This window comes from Amphibalanus amphitrite, unplaced genomic scaffold, assembly GCF_019059575.1.
Source record: "Amphibalanus amphitrite isolate SeventyFive unplaced genomic scaffold, NRLGWU_Aamphi_draft 000048F_arrow, whole genome shotgun sequence".
In the NCBI taxonomy this organism is placed as follows: Eukaryota; Metazoa; Arthropoda; class Thecostraca; order Balanomorpha; family Balanidae; genus Amphibalanus; species Amphibalanus amphitrite.
Window position 1 is genome coordinate 222,298 of NW_024881544.1, and position 20,983 is coordinate 243,280.

General features: G+C 47.6%; 2 protein-coding genes across 5 annotated transcripts; one reads left to right on the forward strand and one right to left on the reverse strand.

Moving 5' to 3' along the window:
• Positions 1–1,462: 1,462 nt before the first annotated feature.
• Positions 1,463–9,791, reverse strand: LOC122377623 (39S ribosomal protein L54, mitochondrial-like). Of its 3 annotated transcripts, none has more exons than XM_043357878.1 (5): positions 9,551–9,791; positions 3,494–3,601; positions 3,188–3,264; positions 2,649–2,784; positions 1,463–1,789 (listed from the first exon to the last, which is right to left on the reverse strand). In XM_043357878.1, exons 2-5 carry the CDS (start codon positions 3,576–3,578, stop codon positions 1,671–1,673), a joined length of 417 nt encoding a protein of 138 aa, XP_043213813.1. In that variant the 5' UTR covers positions 3,579–3,601; positions 9,551–9,791; the 3' UTR covers positions 1,463–1,670. The 3 variants fall into 3 exon arrangements, with proteins under 3 accessions (XP_043213813.1, XP_043213811.1, XP_043213810.1); XM_043357876.1 differs by having other exon boundaries at positions 9,554–9,614; XM_043357875.1 differs by having other exon boundaries at positions 3,494–3,659; positions 9,554–9,614.
• Positions 9,792–10,066: 275 nt separating this feature from the next.
• LOC122377622 (chromatin assembly factor 1 subunit A-like) lies at positions 10,067–19,836 on the forward strand. 2 transcript variants are annotated; one of them, XM_043357874.1, is made up of 13 exons: positions 10,120–10,433; positions 10,750–10,800; positions 11,555–12,678; positions 14,214–14,389; positions 14,815–15,046; positions 15,530–15,731; positions 16,123–16,316; positions 16,656–16,736; positions 16,862–16,960; positions 17,175–17,307; positions 17,555–17,737; positions 18,068–18,565; positions 18,656–19,836. In XM_043357874.1, exons 1-13 carry the CDS (start codon positions 10,427–10,429, stop codon positions 19,261–19,263), a joined length of 3,588 nt encoding a protein of 1,195 aa, XP_043213809.1. In that variant the 5' UTR covers positions 10,120–10,426; the 3' UTR covers positions 19,264–19,836. The 2 variants fall into 2 exon arrangements, with proteins under 2 accessions (XP_043213808.1, XP_043213809.1); XM_043357873.1 differs by having other exon boundaries at positions 10,067–10,433; positions 18,068–19,836.
• The last annotated feature ends 1,147 nt before the right edge of the window (positions 19,837–20,983 follow it).

Genomic DNA, 20,983 nt, shown 5'->3' on the forward strand with positions numbered 1-20,983 from the left:
CTAGTTTTAGATAAGCGGCAGGCTTTCATTTTTTTTTTCTTTCGTACCAGAACCACTGGGTCAACTTGGCGACCCCTCAGACAGTGGGCCACTTCAGGCCGGCATTGAAACCGCAGTTCCTCAGTCATTTTGGGTCGAATCGCGACCCCTCAGCCAGTGTGGGCCACTCACAGTTTCCAGTTGTTTGCCCACTAAAGGCACGCTAAACGGACAGAGACATAGCACCGCGTTAAGTCGTTTAATGCCCTGTGAAATGGGCTCAGGTGTTGGCTGGTTTGGCGACACCCGAGACAAGATTTACGCGGCGGACGAAAACAAAACAATCGCCAGAGAAGTGAGAATGGAACTCTAATGGGTTCATTTCGGGACAGATCCTGGGGGCGATCCCTGTTGAGTGGACCGTGTGTGCGTGTCGGGGAGGGGGTCCGGCGGCCAGAATAGAACGGGCCCGGGGGAGAGATGAGCCGGGGAGGGACGGTGGACGCCGGCGGGAAGGGGAGGGGAGGGGAGGAGGGAGCGAGGGACAGCTGGTCTCACCAAGAGCATACCATTCCTAAAGGAGAATGCGGCAGTCTGCAGGTAAGTGAACTATTCATAGTGGCTTTCGTGAGTAGTGGAACTAAATAGCTGCAACTTGTCTAGTGGTTGATGGAATTGAAACCGCGATAAAACGCCACGAAGCGTTCTGGAGCGACGATAACGGGCTGGCACGTAGCGTTTTCAGTCGGCGTAACGTCACCCGGGGCCACCACACAAAGGCGTACCTGGATAAACGAACGACAGTTAAAACTGCACATTGCTTCTGGTTCCCACATCCTGAACTATCCCCAGAAGTGGACTCACAACACGTGCAATGTGCATGTGCCTCGGCCCAAAGAACGCGACGCCTTTTTGTGACGGCCTGCCACGCGTCCCATGGGCTTGGCCATCTGTATCACAGGTGGAAAATTTTGACAGCCCAGCTGTCTACCTGGTGCAGCATTTGGTCAATCACCTGTCCAGCTTGTGAAAAAATGGCAAGTTCTGAAACGAAAATAACGAACTCATCGCAGCCTACACCCAAGCATCTGCTGAGAAAGTCATGTCATCCTTTGTCGAAAAAGTGGAAAATCTGGTTAAAATTTGGTCAACCATCAGTCACTCTGCCTAGTGTAACATTTGATAATACATTTCCATGACTAACTAGCGGAACATTCATCAGTTCAGCTACCTGTCCAAATTCTAGTGGAATATCATGACCGAATGGGTAATACCAAATTGTATATTTTATAAGAAGTGAAATATCTAGGGCACAGCAGAAAATGTAGAAAGCTATGATTGTTTAGGTAGGGACAATGGAAACAAAGCAGACCAAATAGAGAAATTGAGGGATGTGCTGAACCACATAATCCTGGTTGTGACGAAGGAAAAATATCCACCGAGGAGGATCGGACAGAATTTCCACACTACAACGTACAGAAGATTCCGATCATTTCTATATTGAGATAAACACACAATATTACAGCGTAACCAGCAATGACAGCGCCACACACTTCCATCTACGTCCTCGGAATCGAAACCCACGTATCGCACTTGCCCTCTCTGACTTGCGTTCATGAATCACCCAGAGCTTGCACCTCCCAAAGTTCAACGTAAAAAATCGCACCCACGAAAACCTGAGTGACCGTTGCTCAGCGTTTGAGTTTCCGTTTTGCCAGCAGCTGATTGTTTCTCCGCATGGCCCGGTTCCTAACCAGCCACCAGTACTCCAGTGTGTCGGGAGAGAGGGTCTCCAGAGGGGGAGCCACGCCTGACGGAAACAAATGCTGATCAGAGCCTGTGAAAATAGAACTTACGGAAATCTGCAACTGCTGCCAGTGAAGAGCTTCAGTCCTGTAGATTGGGAAATCGGTCTATCGACTGATATATCCAAATGAATGATCTGTACGAGCCAGCACATTATTGATGGATCTACAATTGATAAGATTTCCAACACAAAAAGCAGCTGTTAACATCACCAACGCTAGAAGCGCTGGTGCACAATGCATATTTTACGTTCAACAAATGAGAATATCTCCACAAAGACAAAGAAGTTTGGAATTTACTTAAAACCGGAGAATAAATTATCAACAACGAATAAAAGTTAGTAACGCATTTTTTATCCCTTTCAGGTTAGGTAAACGGAACGACATGAATAAAGCAACACCCTTTCCGCTGGCACCGCCTTAAGGCAAACTGAAGCACGGCACCAACAACTATAGATCCCTCCAGCCGTACACAAATAGAGCCATGTCAAAGGACAAATCACCCTTTTCAGCAGACAGGGAGAGACCCTGGTGATATGATCATGCCGGGAGTATCGAAGAGCCATGGAATATCAGGATCACGGAGCGATGCGCTGGTCGCCCAGCGATCGCTGAAAGGTGTGCACTGTGCAGGTAACCGTTTCGAAACAAATACAGAAGCAGTCCGTGCAGGTCATCACCAAAGCGACCAGGTCATGGGATGGGTTGCGGATAATCCACATTCCCGTAGCCTGTAGCAGTCCGAAAAAAAGACATAGGACAGGAGACAGGCTGCATCAAGAAAGCGGACGAGACCCGACCCCCAGCGACCGCAGGCTCTCGTCTGAGGTAGACACTGCCTGACGTGAAGACCCATGGACCTACCGGAGGTATCCAGTTCCCAGAGCCAGTCCGGGTACTCGGAGTCGGGCCCCAGTTTGACGTCCTCGCCGTCTGCCATGATGTTGGAGCCGCAGCAGTACTGCACCAACCGCTCCGGGTCCGTCTCCACGGGTACCACCTGGAAACACACAGGGGCGACCGTACTGACACCTGGCGTCGAGAAACGGAAACAGCGCGCCGCATCGGGAGAGACTAGTGACAACGGAGGTCGCAACAGGTTAACAAGATTTATGATGAAATGTCATTGAGAATTGAGATTCAATCGTGTTGATGAAAAAGTGACTTGAAAACTCAATCTTACCCACGGACAATCTGGAATTTAAACAAAATAGTAGTGAGGTTTAGGTCCTTTAGTTCCCGAGCACTTTTTATTCATGTACGCAGTTTGGGTTTGAAATGATGAGTGACTGTGGCGAGTATATTAAACATAGAGGAGTCTAAAACAACCATCCGTCATGATAGAAAGGAGTACTATCTAAGGGGTACTATCTAAGGAGTACTATCTAAGGAGTATAGCTAACCTTTTTCTCTACTGGCGATCCAGCCTTTCCAGCCTTGGCAGCCTTCTTTCCCAGTTTACCACCTGCCATTGAGGGCACTGAAAAATAGTCACAGATATGTCAAGCATATTTGGATAAAAACAGCACTTCTTACTGTATTATTATTTTCACTCATGTTCAAACAAATGGGATGACTATAAGTACTCTAGCATTTAGTAAAAATCTCAGCTTAGATATAATGGGACATGGATTATGAAACTTCAAAAAATTGAACATCAAAGAGCATCATAGGAAAGTAGCAATCACTGAGTATTTGTTAGTGCTTACAGGCATTATTGATGGCTGAAGTGGCTAGTGGCCTGTAGAGGCCAGCAGCCTGTGATGCAGCAACTCTCAAACAGTGACGGTACATGGACAGCGACTTCAGGGCAGCTTCTGTGGCCAAAAGTCACTTGTTTATGCACCCAGCACTGCTGTAGATACACCAGAGTTCCTGTCAGGTGATGTTATATCAACTGTTCAATAGCCAAAAGTCAACACATCCAATGTGTTTAAATATATAATGGGACACATTGCTACAAGTTTACAGAGGTTATTTGTGCACTGTGCAGCTGTAAAATCCCACACTAAAATAGCATGAGTTTGCTATCACCCAGGCAAGGTAATTACATAGGTACTATATATATTGTGTAAGGGCAAGCACCCTGACCTAGCATGCATTTCAATTCACAGCATACTATGTGACTGATGCAGTTGCATCCAAGCAATGGGAAAACCTACATATGTTACTTAGACAATCAATGTGACTACCTGGTAATTCAGCCTAAGTTTAGAGGACACCACAATTTGCAGACCCATTTGAGCCCTAAAGAAAATAATAGCACCTTGAACTACCTACCTACTGAGCAAATGACAGTGCATGTGGAGCACCTTCGAGGGTCTTTTTTATCTAATTGTTTTCACATTGTGAGGTACATCTGCTGCACAGAGTAGCTGTTCCTGCCCAGAGTGGATAATCTGAATAACAAAAACATAAATTCATTCGACTCATCTATCACTCCCGAACTTCTGCGCCAACAGTTCGCACTGCGAGCCGATGTGTCATCCCGCAGCACCCGCGCCGTGTCCGACGGCCGGCTGCAGCTGCCCCGGGTCCGCACCGAGTTTGCCCGCCGAAGTTTTCTTTATCGTGCGGCGAGTGCGTGGAATAGCCACAGGTAGTCAGCGGTCACTTGTCATGTAGGTATAAGCACGGTTCTCACATGTGTTTTATATTCACTGTTTTATGCCAGTGTGTCATTTTTATGTAGCACCTGTCTTGCCTAAGCGTTTTTACAATGTCTGTTTATTTGTCATTGACGTAGACACCATAAAAACCATGTCAATGGAGGCTCTTAATAAACTATCTATCTATCTATCTATCTATCTAAATTTTCTTAACCTTCCAGGCGGGGGGGGGGCATTCCCCCCCCTTTAGTTTTTTTCAATATACCTCGAGGCTCGAGAACCGCTGCGCCGATCGTCACCAAACTTTCAGTACCCTCCCGGGAGCAGCTAGCGCACATGGTGACCAAAAATTTTTCCAAAGGCTATGATAGGTTGGCCGCTAATGACGTCAGAGTGACGTCATTTTTGCCATTTTCGACCCAATAAAAGGTTTCGCGGGAAGAGCTGTCAGACCTACAGCTTTAGAGATATAGAAAAATGTTTCAGACATAAAAGGTGTGAAATCAAAAGGGCTACAAAACTGTTATTTCGGTTTTTCGAATTTTTGGATTTTGACCCCCAAAAATAAAAAAAAAGATTTTTTTTTAATATAATAGCCAAAAAATCCAAAAAGTTTTTTGAATTTCGAAAAAACGGAATATATGTGATAGTCCCTACCACCTTCTATCTACATACCAAATTTGAGATCGATACCTCTTTTTTTGGCCAAGTAATAGCGAAAAAACTGTTCAAAATTGATGATGTCAAATTTTCAAACTCAATTTTTAGCAATTCTAGACCTCGTAGCGCAAAACAAAGACCACCATTAGACTCCCCGTGACAAGCTGCATCGAATCGATACCCATTTTATGCAAAATATCAACTTTGAAATTTGACCTTTTTTACCTGACCTTGACCTGACCTCCACCAGAAAGTGACATAAACCGTACCTGATGGTCTTATAACCAACACCACTGAGTTGGAAATGAAAAACTGGCCATAAAACATGTATCGCATTAACCTTAGTAAAGTTGGGCTCATGTGGTGACCCTTGGTGACCTGACCTGTGACCTGACCTGGTATGACCAGTGACCTCTAATAGCAACATATGTACTAGACAACTGACGCCTAATCGCTGATTTTCGACAAAATGCGCTTTACTCAGTGTTATAGCGCTTTCCCTAGAAGCCCCGTGAACAGTGAAACATTTTATCTTTGACCTGACCTGTGACATCATCGGTGACCCCGAGGTCAATGAAATTTGGTTACCCTCTACAAATTTGACAGGGCTATCGAACGCCGTTTGAATTTTCCGGATCCGTCCAGTAGTTTCGGATACGGGGGGGGGGGCAAAAAATCCCCCACCGCGCGAAAGGTGGCTGGTAGGCCCATCGCCTGCCGGGTTAAGACCGACCCCCACCGGACACGATTTGGTAGCCGAGGTCTGTGACGTCAGCCGGGCGTGAAGTTTTCCCTTCACCATAGGCTTCACACACAAACCGGCCGAAGTTCATGCCAGGATAGCCCGGCTTGAAAGTGCAAAAATGATTAAATTTTGCCCTCAATAGATTCATTGCTTCATTTTATAACTAAAAACGTCCGTTATTAGGACTCAATGAAGGTAAAAAGTACTCAAAATCGAAGTTCAAGAAGATGCTGTCCGAGCACAATCTGGTAACATCACGTGACCTCTTTTAAGCAGAATGTATATAATTCAAGGATGTTATTACACGATTGCTGCCTAAAACATCATAAATAATACGCTTGTAACATTTATTGCTTCTGTTTAAGTCATAACATTGCAAAACGCAAAGTTTATCATGGAAGTCACGTGACCAAAGGTATAGCAGGGGTTGGGACAAGCACTCAAAGGATTTCAAGTTTTTTAATTAAATTATATAAGTTTCATGATGATATTGATAGAATGTATTTTTTCCGAATGAAATACAAATTTTCGTATGTAAAATATTTTTCTTATGGGCGAAATTCTCCATATAAGAAATGTCAGTGACGTCACCAGGGCTTTACGTGGGCTTTACTCAAAACATCGGACCTACCTGTTTCTTATAGGTATCTTGGTTAAGACCTCACCCTTTTGGCATACACTGCCAGCCCCCTTTGTATGCCACTATTCATAATTAATTTAGGTGATTGCTAGCTGTAGAACACTACCAGGCAAAATCTCATCTAATCTCATCTAAGCTGATCTAAGAAGTTAAACTGTCTCTGCCCATGCATGCTGCTTAGTGCTTCATAAGTTCACAGAAGTTCCAGTTTAAGTTGAAGTCTTCTTGAAGTTGAAGTTAACTTGAAGTCTTGAAACACTACAATTTAAGGATGAACAATAGGGCGGGTCGATGGAAAAAGTTTCCAAGTGAAGAGCGATTTTCCTACGGGCTGATCCATAAAACGGTTAAAACATATTTTTTGCGAATTTTTGAAAAGGAACTGGGCGCGCCGTCAACGGTTTTTCGAGACCACTTTTGCTAATTTTTCTCGTTGTTTGCAAAATGTAGTGGGAAAAAATTCGAGAAAGGTACTATATTTACCACTTTCCAAGTTCTACATGCTTATCCCCACCTCTTCACAAAGTTTGGAAACCCCAGTGGCAGAATCGTGCTCAGAATAGCGATTAGCATCGGCGCTCTGAGCGCAACGAAGCCAGCACCATCATTGAGCGAGTTTGGCATAACATTGATTTTGACGGCTTTCCGACCGTTAAAAGCTGACGCAGCCGCTGCCACGTCGGGTATATGGTGTTCTTTGGTGTTCCTAGGTGTCTGGTGTTCCTTATTTGACACTAGGTGAGTTGTACCCATTCGATCCGAAATACTTCAGGAATCAATTTTTGAATGCAATGTAGCCAGCCACCTAACCGTCCTAGGACAGAAAATCACACTTCGATAATTGATTCAAACGCCGGCATGAGAGCGTTGCATTGCGTCCTGATGGCACACGTGATGTAACCGAGACGTGCTCTCTTAATAACAGCAACGTATGCTGCCTAAGTTAGGAACCGGACGGCTCGCTCCACTGCCTGAGTAGTGAGTATGGGTATGCACCGGATCGAAATTAATTTGTTAAGCAGCGGGTCGAAGGTCACCCTCTTGCAGCGAGATTGCTATTGGTGACTCTGTAACGCGCTCTTTGGACCGATCTATGAGCTGCATGTAGTGCATGACTTGTTTATTGCAAAATGCTGATAGAATCGCATATCTTTATGTCTCCTGCCTCATTCGCTTCCTATACTTTTTTGCCATAAGTGTCTCGAGTCTTTTTATCACCATTCCTTAGTTCAGCAAGCATCGCAGTGTATGCACTGTTTGCCGTCTGTCTGTATCGGCCAGTACAGCCCAAAAAAAGTTTCCTATAGTGAGCCCGGTACTTATTCCTGTCGATCACTGGGCGAATAACACAGACCGTTGAGCTGAGAGGTCTCGCAATAGCTGGATGCTTTGGAGTAATCCGTCTCTGCAATGTTTACTCCGTAATTTCGGACCACATTGGGACATAGTGAACAACATTGAACTCGGTGATAGTTCGAAGCTGGTCAATATATGTTGTATGATGGGCGATCGCGACGGAATACGTAACTTGCAATCTGCCAACGTAAGCCATTTTACCAAATTCAAGGGCTCAAGCTTCCTTACTGACAGCTACCTCAGGATTTGTCAAGAGCGTGACGCCTGCTTCCGGGCTGTTCAGAAGTGTTCTCTGATCTGGACTGCATGGCGTTGCCCGAAACGGCACGAACGGTTCCTGCTCGATGCACAGGCACTCTTGGTAAATGGTTCACTGATCGGCGCAGCTTTAGTCCAGTGGCTTTTCCACAAGTCTTGTAAACTTGTTTAATAGTTTGGCCCTTGTCTGATTTTGGTGTAAAATAGAATAAGCATTGACTACCGGGCTCATTTACTGAAGCAATAATATGCTCGTCCAACAGGCTCGTCATAGCCGATGATCCAGCACGGCTATCCTATTTATCATGATAAACGACGCATCCTTATTCCTTATGCACGTAAAATGCAGAAGGGCATTTCCTTAGTAATCACTTGCCTATCCGAGAACAGAATGTGAAGTGTCACCGAGGACCACCACGCGGCATTAGTTCCGTTTCGACATGGAGGCTCCTTTCCACTAACTGCAACAATGTCACATGATTGGGATCACAAATTGCGTCGGCGACCACTTAGCAGCTACTACCGCGGTTATTATGAGGTCAGTTTCCCTCAAAGCTCGATGCTCCACTGCTTGTTGCGGTGGCCCAGCCCCAATAGGTCATCAAAATAGGATCTGATGGTCCGATGAGAACGCGCGACTCGGGCAGTGATATGATACGCGGATCGCCGATCAGCAGGATACCTCGCAACTCATCCTCAGTCTGTTGTCAGATGAAGCCGGGCTAAGTTGACGAGGCTAACTTAGTACTTAGTTATTTTGCAATTGAGCTTCTACTGTTCAGTTCTAACACTAGGTTTACATTTCAAAAGAAAGGTTAAATTTACATGCAAGGAAATAATCGAAGCCAAAACTGAAAATAATGCTGCTGAAGTCTCAGCGCAGAATCAAATGACTAATAGGTCCAGCGGACACTATCGCACTTGGCGCATAATGGCTGTGGTAAAGTCAGGTGAACCCCCAATATGTACATTTCATGGCTACTTTAATTGCAATTGACAGCTTTCACGCTATATACGCTCCTGTGCCTTACGTTTTTTTTTTTCATCAGCGTCCTAAGATCGCATCAGCAGAATGCATATTGTCTCGGCCGACGCAAGGTTAACAGTCCTCTCAAGAGATGGCGCTGCGATCGAGTTGCGGAAAACCGATACAGAGAGCATGGCACCATGGCCACAGTTAAAGAGATACAGCCAACAGACTTGCAGAATAGGTTGAGGAAGAGCTGAAGTTTCGAGGTATATATTTGAAAATAATTAATCATAATCATTTGTGCTCAAAACTCGCGTGCAGTGAAAATGTAGCGAAAAACCCGGTTGATTAATTGGCTGCGGCGACCCGCAACCTCAACCAAAAAAATTGAAAAAATTCACACAGTCTTCTTGTGACATGCTCCGTAGGAATTTCGGTCTTCATTATGTGTCCTCGAAAAAAAGTTCTCGGATGACCCGCCCTAATGAACAATGAACATGGAGCTTCTGCTTGTCTATAGTTACTTACTACTAGCTTAAGACTTCCAAAGCACTAAAGCTTATGTTGTGCAGTTTACGGATTCACCTTGAATTACCTTGAATACTTCAAATGCAACGGACCAAAAGTGTGACTGTCCGAAAAAAAAAATCTTGCGAAAAAACTGTAGCACAATGCACCTAACCGTAAATCACTATACAAATATTTGAGCCAAATGTTTTATGATATTTGTTACCACCTGCTTACGAAAACTTTTCTTGAATTCTGTCCCTTTCATTTGTCAAAACCACAGGTCAAAACAACACTTTGGCATCACAGTAACTATCTTTCCTGTTACCGAACACATTCTTTTCCCTTTCTTTTTGCAACAAGAGCGTAAGAAATGTCTCTACTTAAGTGTTTTAAGTATTCAGTTTCCAGTTCCTTTTTTGTTCGTTTTTTACAAATAATTAATATCACTGAAATCATATTTATTTCGGAAATATCATGTGAAATTTTATTATATGAATGAGATTGAAAGACAGATAAATCTTACAAAAAGTGTGTTATAGGGGGCGCGCGAAAATTAAGGCCCGAACATCAGCTGTTGTTGACGATAAACCAACACAACTTTCCCTTGTGTTGTGTGTGCAGGGAGGGGATCGAAGCGGTCTTTCTGAATTTTTTTGGTTTCTGGATGCCTGACCTTAACATTCAGGACATATAACAAATACATCTTTGTCACTTATTTACTACAACTGCTTCATCTTTGGCCCTTGTTTTCTGGAAATCGATCTTGATCTCAATCTGGCAAAGCGTCTGCCGAAGCACTGTCCGACATCTTCAACTCTTGGCAAAGCTTCTGACGAATATTTTGCCTGAGAGGAGCAGGAGGGAACTGCCTGAAGCTCATTTCAAGATCTTATCATGCCAGGTTTGTATGTGATGTAATTTTATTGTTAAGGCTTAAATCAAAATGGATTTGAAATGCCTGCTCGCTAAGTTCAGGTTGTACCTATCTACGTCCCAGCGAGATACATTGTGTTTGTACTTATATGAATGTTAACAAGCAATTGTTGTTGTTTCTTTTACTATTAGGTTGTTTCACAACATTTTTAAAAACATTTTCTACAACCTGCTCCATAGTTCCTGCTCCTCAATTTTCCTCAAGTGTGTGATCTAACTGTACCTATTACTGCTTCTAATGCATTATTTTTTGTTGTGGCATATCACCTAGTTTTTTTTCACAGGAAATCTTCATGAAGGAAAGCATGACAAGATGCCTAAGAAGTTGAAACAAGGCAAGTTACTTACCTACCTTCTTATTTTCAATCTGACATGTGAGGGGTAAAAAAAAGATAAGAGAAGAGGCATGCAGTTTTTCAATTCATTTTGCATCCATCTCACTAGGTAGCTGAGATTAGACCAAAGACTGACTGTTGTTTTGATGCCCCTTGGTGAAATGTTTCCACAACATTGTCATTTGTGACCATGTTGCAGAAGTTTTACCAAAAATATTAAGTTTTACATTATGCTTCAATATGACTGATGATGGTGTGCATTAGTGTCCTTTGCCTTTGGATGGAGATACAGAATGGAAAATGCCAGTAATTTGGTGGAAAAGGTACCAAGCATCTGGGCTTAGCATTAGTGGGATCATTTTAGCCTGTAGGCTGACTGGCTGAAGGAGCTGGATTATTTACCCTACAATTTTAACTGGGTTGAGTCATTGACCTGTAGTGTTACAGGCAACATGATAATGTGTGGACAATGTGGGCCGTGGCCAGTGATGGGCTTTTGTTGACACATTTATGTATTTCCTTTTCTAACTACCTAGGTAAAATTTTCTGATAGATTGTATGCATAAAAGGATTCCTGTGCATTGTCAAAAAAGAAAAACTAGAAGTACTTGTGACTAAGCCACAGACTGATCTCAAACATTTACTGAATAAAAACAACAAATCCTAGTGATTGTGACCTTTTTTGGCACACCCAACCTAACCCTTTGATTGTGTCTGTTTCTTTACCACTGACAAGCTTCACTCTGCTTTTCAGCCCAACTTCCATTCAAGATACTAAGTCCAGTTACTCCTGCTGCAGCAAGTGGTACAAGTAAAGCACAACCGGTAAAGAAACGCCCCTATAACAAGGATGACCCAGGCAATGTCAAGGCTGCTGTACCCAAGAAGCCCAAGACTGCTGAGCCGGAGTGTGTTGAGGTCACCTCCAGCTCTGACGAGCCGCGCGCCAGCTCGCCCCGGCGGCGGCCGCGCGCCCTGCTCGATAAGTTTGTGCGCGTCGAATCGCCAGTGCCAGAGGTGTCGACCTCCTGTGACGTGGTCGACCTCACGAGCGAGGACAAGGAGAACAGGGCCGAGCCGCTGCTGAAGGACGAGGTGGACGCGGCGAGTGACGGAGACGTGCTGGCGTCGGGGGATGCTGTAATGGAGAAGAAGAGTGAATCGGAGCCTGTCAAAACATTGGATAAGGCCGACATATCGGAAAAGGCTACCGTGAACGGTGACACTGCGATGGTATCGGAAAAGGAAGAAGTCCAGCCTGCAGACAATTTGGAGACGAAATCTGATGACAAGCATGACGTGTCGCTATCAAATGCTGTTGCAACTCCAAAAGAAAAGAAGTCCCAATCGGGTGACGAATCTGACGTCTCTCAAACAAAACCCGAAGAGGCCACAAAGACATCTGAATCGGCGGCGACTGTTGATAAGGACGGTGACGCGGCCATGTCTGAACCCGCGGACCGGCCTGCTGCGGATGAAAAGATACCGCACGCGGACAGTGCCTCCGCACATACGGCAGGAGCGGACACGGCGGATGACTCTGACTCCGCCAAAGCCCCCGAGCCGCCGGCTGACTCCGCGGATGACTCTGCGAAAGCCGCCGAGCGGCCAGTTGACTCCGCCGCTGACTCTGCGCCCGCCGATAGCTCCGACTCGGAGAAGGACGATGACGCCGATGACGAGAGTGCTGATGACGTCGAGGTGCTGGATGACGCCAAGCCAAAGTCAGCCGAGGAGGGGGCAGCGAGCGGCGCAGACGCCCAGCCGTCCAGCGCTCCCACCACTCCTTCTACGAAGAGGATCGTCGTCACCAAGAAGAAGACGCCCAAGCAGCTGGAGCGGGAGCGCATCAGAGCCAAACGGGAGCAGGAGAAACTGGTGAGACTCGTGTGATCTTTACTTTGTCTTTTTCGGTAAATGTGTTGTTTTTTTATTTTATTTTTGTGTTTTTTATTAATTGAAAATTATAAGCAAGCTTGTGCGGTGTGCCTGGATCCTAGCCGACCAAACACGGAAATCGTAATGACCATTACCCGGCAGGCGGTGGGCCTCCCAGCCACCTTCCGCGCGGTGGGGGGGGGACATTTTTTGCCCCCCCCCCTCGTATCTCCGAAACTACTGGACGGATCCGGAAAATTCAAACGGCGTTCGATAGCCCTGTCAAATTTGTGAAGGGAAACCAAATTTTGTTGACCTCGGGGTCACCGATGACGTCACACTCACAGGTCAGGTCAAAGATAAAATGTTTCACCGTTCACGGGGCTTCTAGGGGAAGCGCTATAACACCGAGTAAAACGCATTTTGTCGAAAATCAGCGATAAGGCGTCAGTTGTCTAGTACATATGTTGCTATTAGAGGTCACTGGTCATACCAGGTCAGGTCACCAAAGGTCACCAAGGGTCACCACATGAACCCATTACCCAACTTTACTAAGGTTGTGCGATGCATGTTTTATGGCCAGTTTTTCATTTCCAACTCAATGGTATTGGTTATAAGACCATCAGGTACGGTTTAGGTCACTTTCTGGTGGAGGTCAGGTCAAGGTCAGGTCAAAAAAGGTCAAATTTCAAAGTTGATATTTTTGCATAAAATGGGTATCGATTCCATGCAGCTCGCTCGTCACGGGGAGTCTAATGGTGGTCTTTGTTTTGCGCTACGAGGTCTAGAATTGCTAAAAATTGAGTTTGAAAATTTGACGTCATCAATTTTGAACAGTTTTTTCGCTATAACTTGGCCAAAAAAAGAGGTATTGATCTCAAATTTGGTATGTAGATAGAAGGCGGTAGGGACTATCACACATATTCCGTTTTGTTCGAAATTCAAAAAACTTTTTGGATTTTTCGGCTATTATATTCAAAAAATCTATTTTTTTTATTTTTGGGGGTCAAAATAAAAAAATTGAAAAACCGAAACAGCAGTTTTGTAGCCCTTCAAATTCCACACCTTTTATGTCTGGAACATTTTTCTGTATCTCTAAAGCTGTAGGCCTGAGAGCTCTTCCCGCGAAACCTTTGTTTGGGTCGAAAATGGCAAAAATGACGTCATTAGCGGCCAACCTATCATAGCCTTTGGAAAAATTCTTGGTCACCATGTGCGCTAGCTACTCCCGGGAGGGTACTGAAAGTTTGGTGACGATCTGCGCAGCGGTTCTCGAGATATATCGAAAAAACTAAAGGGGGCAAAAAAATGCCCTTCCCCTTCCCACCGCCTGGAAGGTTAAATTAATTGTCTTCAAGCACGGAATTATTTTGGAAATTATTGCTTCTAAAACCATCGAAATGATCCAAAATTCCTTCATTCTTTAGGAATTGACAGTTCGTAGAAAATCCCACAGGATTGGTAATGCAACGATTTGCCTCGGATACGATTTCGGTTTTACTGAACGCTTCTTTATCGGGATATTTTATTGACAGGAGGAGAAACAACGCCGCAGAGAAGAGAAGCAAAGGATAAGGAAAGAAAAGCATGAACAAAAGGAAAAGGAGCGCAAAGAGAAGGAGGAGAAACGAGAGAAGGAACGTAAGGAAAAAGAAGAGAAGAAAGAAAAAGAACGTCAAGAGAAAGAAAAAGAGAAGCTGGAGAAGCAAAGGTAAGTATTGGAACCTGGGTTGGCATGTGAAAGGTAAATTTGCAAGGCGCCATCCGCCTTGAGATGTGCTCCCTCTTATTGGAAGCATGACTTTGTTACGCGTCACTTACGGTATAACATTGAACTCCAAGCGTATCGCTACTATTATTACTTCTATCCTCATCTCCGATCGGCTGGATTTTCTCGTAATTAATTCTCCCAAGACGTAATGTCAGGTCACAACGCAAGATCGGTGATTCCCGGTTTGATGTATACGAGTCGAATGGACGATGACATTAAGGTGCTAAAGCCTTAGGGTATTGTCATCAGTGGAGTTGGGAATATAAAGATGTGTAGGGCAAGCTGAAAGCTCACTGCTGTTTTTACGTATTAGTATCGATTTACATCTCGATGTTGGAATGCTCACAAAAGTTCATTTTTTATAGACAAAAGGAAGCGGAGAAACAGAAACTGATCGACGAGAAAAGACAGGCCAAAGAAGAGGAGAAGAATCGAAAGGAAGAGGAGAAGCGCAAGGCCGAGGAAGAAGAGCAAAGAAAACTCCAAAAGGCTAAGTCGATGTTCTCCAGCTTCTTCGTGAAGAAGCCGCCAAAAGAAGCTGAAGCAGAGCAGGAAGAACAGAAGGAAGACGATAACAAACTCTTCCAGGAGTTCAGGGTAAGTATGGGTTGATTCGTTCCTCCGCGCAAACTGGTTCACGACTTGCTTCTGATAAAAGTGTGGGTTAAAAGCATCGAATAGCATGGGCCTGACATTCAAAATGCATATGTCTATGCGTGACCACTCGGTGATAGTTATATTTTTGCTTTTTGTTTCCTTGTCTGTCACGGCCATCACAATCCGAGATCGCTCAGTACTTAATTAAAAAATCATAACCCAGTGAGCTGGTCATCGAAGCCCCGTTCTAATCATCACTTGGCTTGGTATTTGAGCTTCTGTCTGCGTGCGTTTTTCGCGTTTTCTTAATAATTGTCAACATTCTTTTCATGGTTATTTTGCATCGCTGCCCTGTGCGATGCAGAAGTTGAGGACTGGTTGATCGTGATATCCACCCATATGGGAAAAGTGTGTAGCATACATTGATCAAACCTACATTATATTTCACTTATCGAATCCACCCCTCCCGTTTCTGCCGCTCAGGTGAAGGAAGACATGGTGCTGGCGCCGGGCGCGCGGACCGCCCTCTCGGCCGGCCAGAGTAGCCAGCTCGAGCAGGCGCTGGCGGCGCCGGAGCGACCGCCGCGCGACCGCCTGTACCTGTCTGAGCTGCGCTCCGGTTGCCGACAGCCGCAGAGTCGCAGCCGCACCCTGCCGCCGCTGCAGAAGGACCTCGAGATCATCGGTCAGTGCGCTCCGGCAGGCGCGGGGCTGGGGTCGGGTGTGGTTATGGATCAGCTATTGACAGTTCATTCGGCAACTTTTCGACAATGAAATGAAAGGTATCTGAAAAGTGCAAGTTATTCATTGTTCCCTACGTCGGTGGTACTATTTTAATTTTTCAGGACTAGCGTACTAACTACTAACCAATAGTTTTAAGCATTACTTGCAACTATTCTTGTCAACAAATGGTCCTTACGGAAAACTGACCTGACGTAAGCTCACCACAAACTGATTATGGTCAGATTGCGTCAGTTTATGGTGGAACGTCAGTTACTGACAGTCACCATGCGATGCAACAAAAATGTCAGTTATTACTTATTAACGTCTAACTGTCCCTGCCGTGCCATTCACAGAGGAGGATGAGGACGAGGAGCGCGAGCTGGACGGACTGGGTCAGAACATTGACCTCTCGACGGCGGCAGCCACGGCCCGTAAACTGCGCTACAAGCTGCTCATGTTCCACGAGAACCGCCGGCCCGCCTACTGGGGCACCTGGAGCAAGCGGTGTCCGGTGGTCAGCGGGCGACGGCCGCTCGGCAAGGCGGAGGTACGGGTGGAACCCAAGTGTCGATCTCGGCCCAGGAGGGGAGCGAATGGGAGAGGGGTGGGTGACGCTGCCTAGGAATAGCTTGCAGTAAAATGGTTGGGCACCGCAAACCTGGGGTGGGCACTGAGTTAGTCCATCAGGCTATATGTTAAAATTAAAAATGGTATGTCTTCTTTGGAAGCGGACGATGTTTTGGGATATGGCTGTGGTAAGCGCCGCGGTGTGTAAAGCGTGACAACTCGTTTGTAAATGTTGCCGATGTGACGTTATTTCACGTCGCCGTGTGTTTCAGATTCTCAACTACGAGGAGGACTCTGACGATGTTGCCGTGTGTTTCAGATTCTCAACTACGAGGAGGACTCTGACGATGACTGGGAAGAGGAGGATCCCAACGGAGAGAGTCTCAGCGGGTCAGAGAAGGTACGAGATTCGGTCGGAAAACCGACCGCTAAATCAGCAATATCTCTGCGCTCGGTATGTAATTGTATGGTGTGACACTGTAGCGTCTGTCGCTAGCTGCTCTGACCATATCGCCCTTTCTGCAGGAGGTGGAGTCTGAGGATGATTACGAAGTGGACAACGAGTACTTTGTGCCTCACGGCTACCTCAGTGATGAAGAGATGAAGGATGAAGAGGAGATGATTGTGAGTATACCATGAAACGCGAGAAGCAGCTGTTACGTCGGTACATTCTGTATTTTGGATATATTTTCAATGACGGGCCGTGTCACTGTTGTGAAGTCTGATGCCATGTGCGATGCCTTATGCCTAGCCGTTTCATGTCAGTCGGTTTTCGTAGCTTGACCTGAGGCTGCGGTGAACGGTGACATCACAGTATATATTTCCCTCCATTCCCCAGTCGCCGGAGGCTCAGAAGGCGCGCCTGAAGGAGAAGGGCGAGGAGTTTGAGAAGGAAATGAAGAAGAAGACGACGGCGCTGAAGCCGCGTCTCATCGGTTGCGTCTGGAGGGACGACACAAACACCGATCCCAGTAAGAACCTGTCCCATGGTTAAAAATTGAACTTATGGCTCGCTGCATTACCTTTCTCAAAGGCGCAAAATCACAGCTAGCCTTTTTGTAAAACGTAGTAACATCGATTATTATCGTGCTTGAATTCGTCTAGTCATGTGCATCATTCTTGCATCACGCCCGGTACCAGAGCACCTGCACAGGTGAACTGCCGGGGCATGCCCCGAGTCTCCGGACACTCCTGACTGGTCTCTCTCCGCACCCACAGTGTTCCAGCAGCTGCTGAAGCTGCTGCGGCCGTTCGCCGTTCGCGCTCTCTCCACCCTGCCCGTACCGACTGTGGCCAGTGGAGAGGTGGCCAGCACACCCCTGGCCGGCCCCTCGCCCTCCGAAACGCCGGCCTCCTCGGCGCAGACCGGCCTAAAGTTCCTCAAGAAGTTCCCCAGCGAAGGTGAGGGGTGTGAGAGTGAGGGATGGCGTGGCGTGGGACAGTGGTAAGGGGTATTATTTTGGTAGCATGCTAAGTGATGTGAGGGAAGATTCGGTGCTCAGGATAAATCGTTGAGCCTCGTATTTCTAAGAACGCAGAGTATCTGGTCTTCATGCAATCTGAAATACAATGTGTTCACTGTTCACGATAACTGACAATAATAGTATCAGTCATAATTTGCAACGGAGTGGTCAATGTCTTGGCTCGATTCTGGTGTGCGTCATATAATTGTGTGGATACGTGAAAGATTGGAGCTCCTCCCCATCTGACCTCGCCTCCGTCCGTCGCCAGCGCTGCTGCCTCTGGCGCGTCTCGTTCACGGAAGCACACGCGGAAAGCCGTTCCTGGTGCGCGAGTTCGCCGCCTTCTGGAAACGGCGCGTGCACGGCGGCTCACCGCGGAAGGCTGATCCGGCAGCGGCGGCGGCGGCGGCCGGCCAGACCCCACCGTCTACCGCCGAGGGCACTCCCACCGGCGGCCCGCTGCTCTCCAAGAAGAAGATCGAGGATAAGTTGGTGGCCATCGCCTCTTACACCCGGTGCACAGCGGAGGGCCCGCTGCAGGGTCGCTGCTGCTGGATGGTCAATGATGACGTTCTGGCCTCCCTGGGGGTGGAGCTCCCCCTACCCAGCCAGTGGAAGTGGATCACCAAGACGGCGGCGCGTCAGTCCAAGGGCGCGACTCCAGGTGTGTCCCCCACGGCGGCGGGGGCGGAGGTGGCGACGGTACCCACGCCGGAGCGGGCCCGTGCGGCCACCTCACTCATCACCAAGTTCGCCAAAGTGGTGACGGCGGAGCAGGCGCGCAGCGAGCTCCTCAGCCCGCCGCCGGCCAAGCGGAAGATCGTGCCGACCAAGCTGATCTCGCCGCAGGGGCCGGCGGCGGGCCAGCCGGCCCAGCCGGGGATCGCCACCTTCTTCAAGGCGAGTCCGTCCACCAGCGGTGGCTCTGCAGGGCCGTCCACCAGCGCCGCGGCGGGCGGCACACCGAAGCGGCGCGTGCCGTTGACGACGGTGGGACCACGGCCGGGCCCGTCGGGCGTCTCGCCGGCCGCCCCCGCCCCCGCTCCGGGTCGGCGGCTGACCATCACTCCGGTGTCGGCGGCCCAGCCGACGGCAGCGCGACGGCTGACTCCCACGGCCGTGACGGCCGGCCAGCCGACGGCGCGCCGGCTGATACCGACGCCGGTGACGGCCGGCTCCGCCTCGACTTCCGCTGTAACCCCCGCTCCTTCCTCCGCGCAGACCTCTGGACCGACCTCCGCCCCCGGACCGGCTCAGACCAGGGCGCCCGAGTCGGCCCCTCGCAAGATAACTCTGATCTCTCTGCCTCGTGGCTTGCCGCTGGCGAGAGCCGCCGCTGCGCCCGTCCCTGCCGCTGCGGCTACGGACGCTCCAGCTGCTGCCGCCGCTCCAACGAAAGCTGTCCCCGCTCCGACGAAAGCCGCCTCATCCTCTGGAGACGTAGAAATGATTACACTGGACTGAGCGTTACGCTATGAGTGGACAAGGTGAGGTATTTGTTGCCATGGAGCGGTGAAAAAGACTTGTGCTTCGTCCGACTAGGCCGATAAAAGTCGCGGACAGCGCACTGCGCGAGGGGACGCTAGTGAGAATCGGATGGACGTTAGATGACCAAGTGTGAACGCTAGGGGTACCTTGTCTTGTGTGGATGAACTAGGACTAGTAGCCGAGTTATACTGAACTTTTGAGCGCAAGTGCAAACTGAATGATCGAGCCTGGAGGAAAGAATGCTGTTCCCGTAAGATTGTGGGCCTCGTGGTTTTCGTGAATGAACTTAAAGGCTCGCATTGCATGTGAGACTTCCTTTATGCTAACGTTCGATCTGGTTAAATGTCCTGAATATGTCGTTTTGTCCCTACCAGTAGCTTTGTAGAGATTGCTGGTTCTTTTAATCGAGAATGTGAGTCGGAATTTTTCCGCCTCGGTGTGTGCGGTCGTAGTCGGTCTTTTAGTCAAGCCACTCGAGTATCTCGGTGTTCTTGTAGGAACTTATTCTTCGAGAGTTTATTGCCGTTTTCAATACATTCTGATCCATCAGTCTGATGCTGCCGAGAGGGATGCGACATATGCAAGGCCGTTGGCAGCTGAACCCAATGCACAACTCAGGAGGGGAATTTAAAGTTTTAGATCGTTTGCTGTGTGCTGGTCAATTATTTCCTCCAAAGCCAAGCAGAACGCGTTTGGCGAACATTTCGTGTATAATTCAACTTACAAATGGCCATTTGGTCGCTATTTCACGCTGTTATTATTCATCAGTTGGGACGGTATTTGTGCGAGCGGAACAGGTATGCACCTGGGCAGAGTAGCAAACAGTGGCGCGGGAACTTCTTCCAGACTGGGGGGCTGCACCACAGTGGCGGATCCAGGGGGGGGGGGCAAAAAAAATGGGCATTTGCTCCTCCCAAACGGCATAATTTTATTACGCCTATGGACGAGGCATGGAAAGAATCGATAAATTCTTATAAATTGTTATGGTTTGCCCCCACCCCCCAAACAACTGAGCTGGATCTGCCACGCGCCACTGCTGCACCATAATAGAGATCAACCTAGGATACCCTCAAATATAGTTTTCTCACCGGTTTTAGGCCACTTATTTTCACACTTTGGCCTTTTCAACGAAAAAATGACGAAAACATTTGCAAAATAGTGAGGTATGCCGTCTCACTCAGCTGAGCGAAGAAACGTTTTGGCAACCTGGAATAAAGGTTTTAATCTGCCAAATGAGTTGCCGAGACAGTGAAAGAGGTGGATTTTTCGCTTACATGCTCTCTTCCTTTGTAACCCACAACCCCTAATTTGGGGAGGACAAGCTGTCCCAACGGTTCCTGGCCATATGAAAGGTTGTGGGGCACCGCCCCCACGGCCCCATAGTTGGTGCAAGCTGCCTCCACTGCTCCCCGGTTCCCGCGCCTATGTATGAATCTATGAAATCATGGTGGTAGATTTCCGATTTCGATTCCTCCAGATGGAGGGGCTCAAATACATTACGAGGCCCCCCCCCTTTCCCAGCCGAAAAGTTGGAGGGGCTCAGCCCCCGGTAGCCCCCCCCCCCCCTCCCGGTTCCCGCGCCACTGGTAGCAAACATTACGCATGTGCCGTGCTTGGTAGAGGGTTTGTTAGGTATTTAGGTAATAAGGTTGATTCTGGCTAGCGACAGGAGAGGTTCGATCCATCCAAATATGGG

What these genes read in the sequence shown, in the direction of transcription:
- LOC122377623 (XM_043357878.1), bottom strand. Translation starts at nt 3,578, where the DNA reads ATGTACCGTCACTGTTTGAGAGTTGCTGCATCACAGGCTGCTGGCCTC. An exon ending in GATCGCCAGTAGAGAAAAAG is followed by an intron (nt 2,785 to 3,187) that starts GTTAGCTATACT and finishes GTGTGTTTCCAG; the next exon opens with GTGGTACCCGTGGAGACGGA. An exon ending in CTGGGAACTGGATACCTCCG is followed by an intron (nt 1,790 to 2,648) that starts GTAGGTCCATGG and finishes TGTTTCCGTCAG; the next exon opens with GCGTGGCTCCCCCTCTGGAG.
- LOC122377622 (XM_043357873.1), top strand. An exon ending in GCCTAAGAAGTTGAAACAAG is followed by an intron (nt 10,801 to 11,554) that starts GCAAGTTACTTA and finishes TCTGCTTTTCAG; the next exon opens with CCCAACTTCCATTCAAGATA. An exon ending in AACTCTTCCAGGAGTTCAGG is followed by an intron (nt 15,047 to 15,529) that starts GTAAGTATGGGT and finishes TCTGCCGCTCAG; the next exon opens with GTGAAGGAAGACATGGTGCT.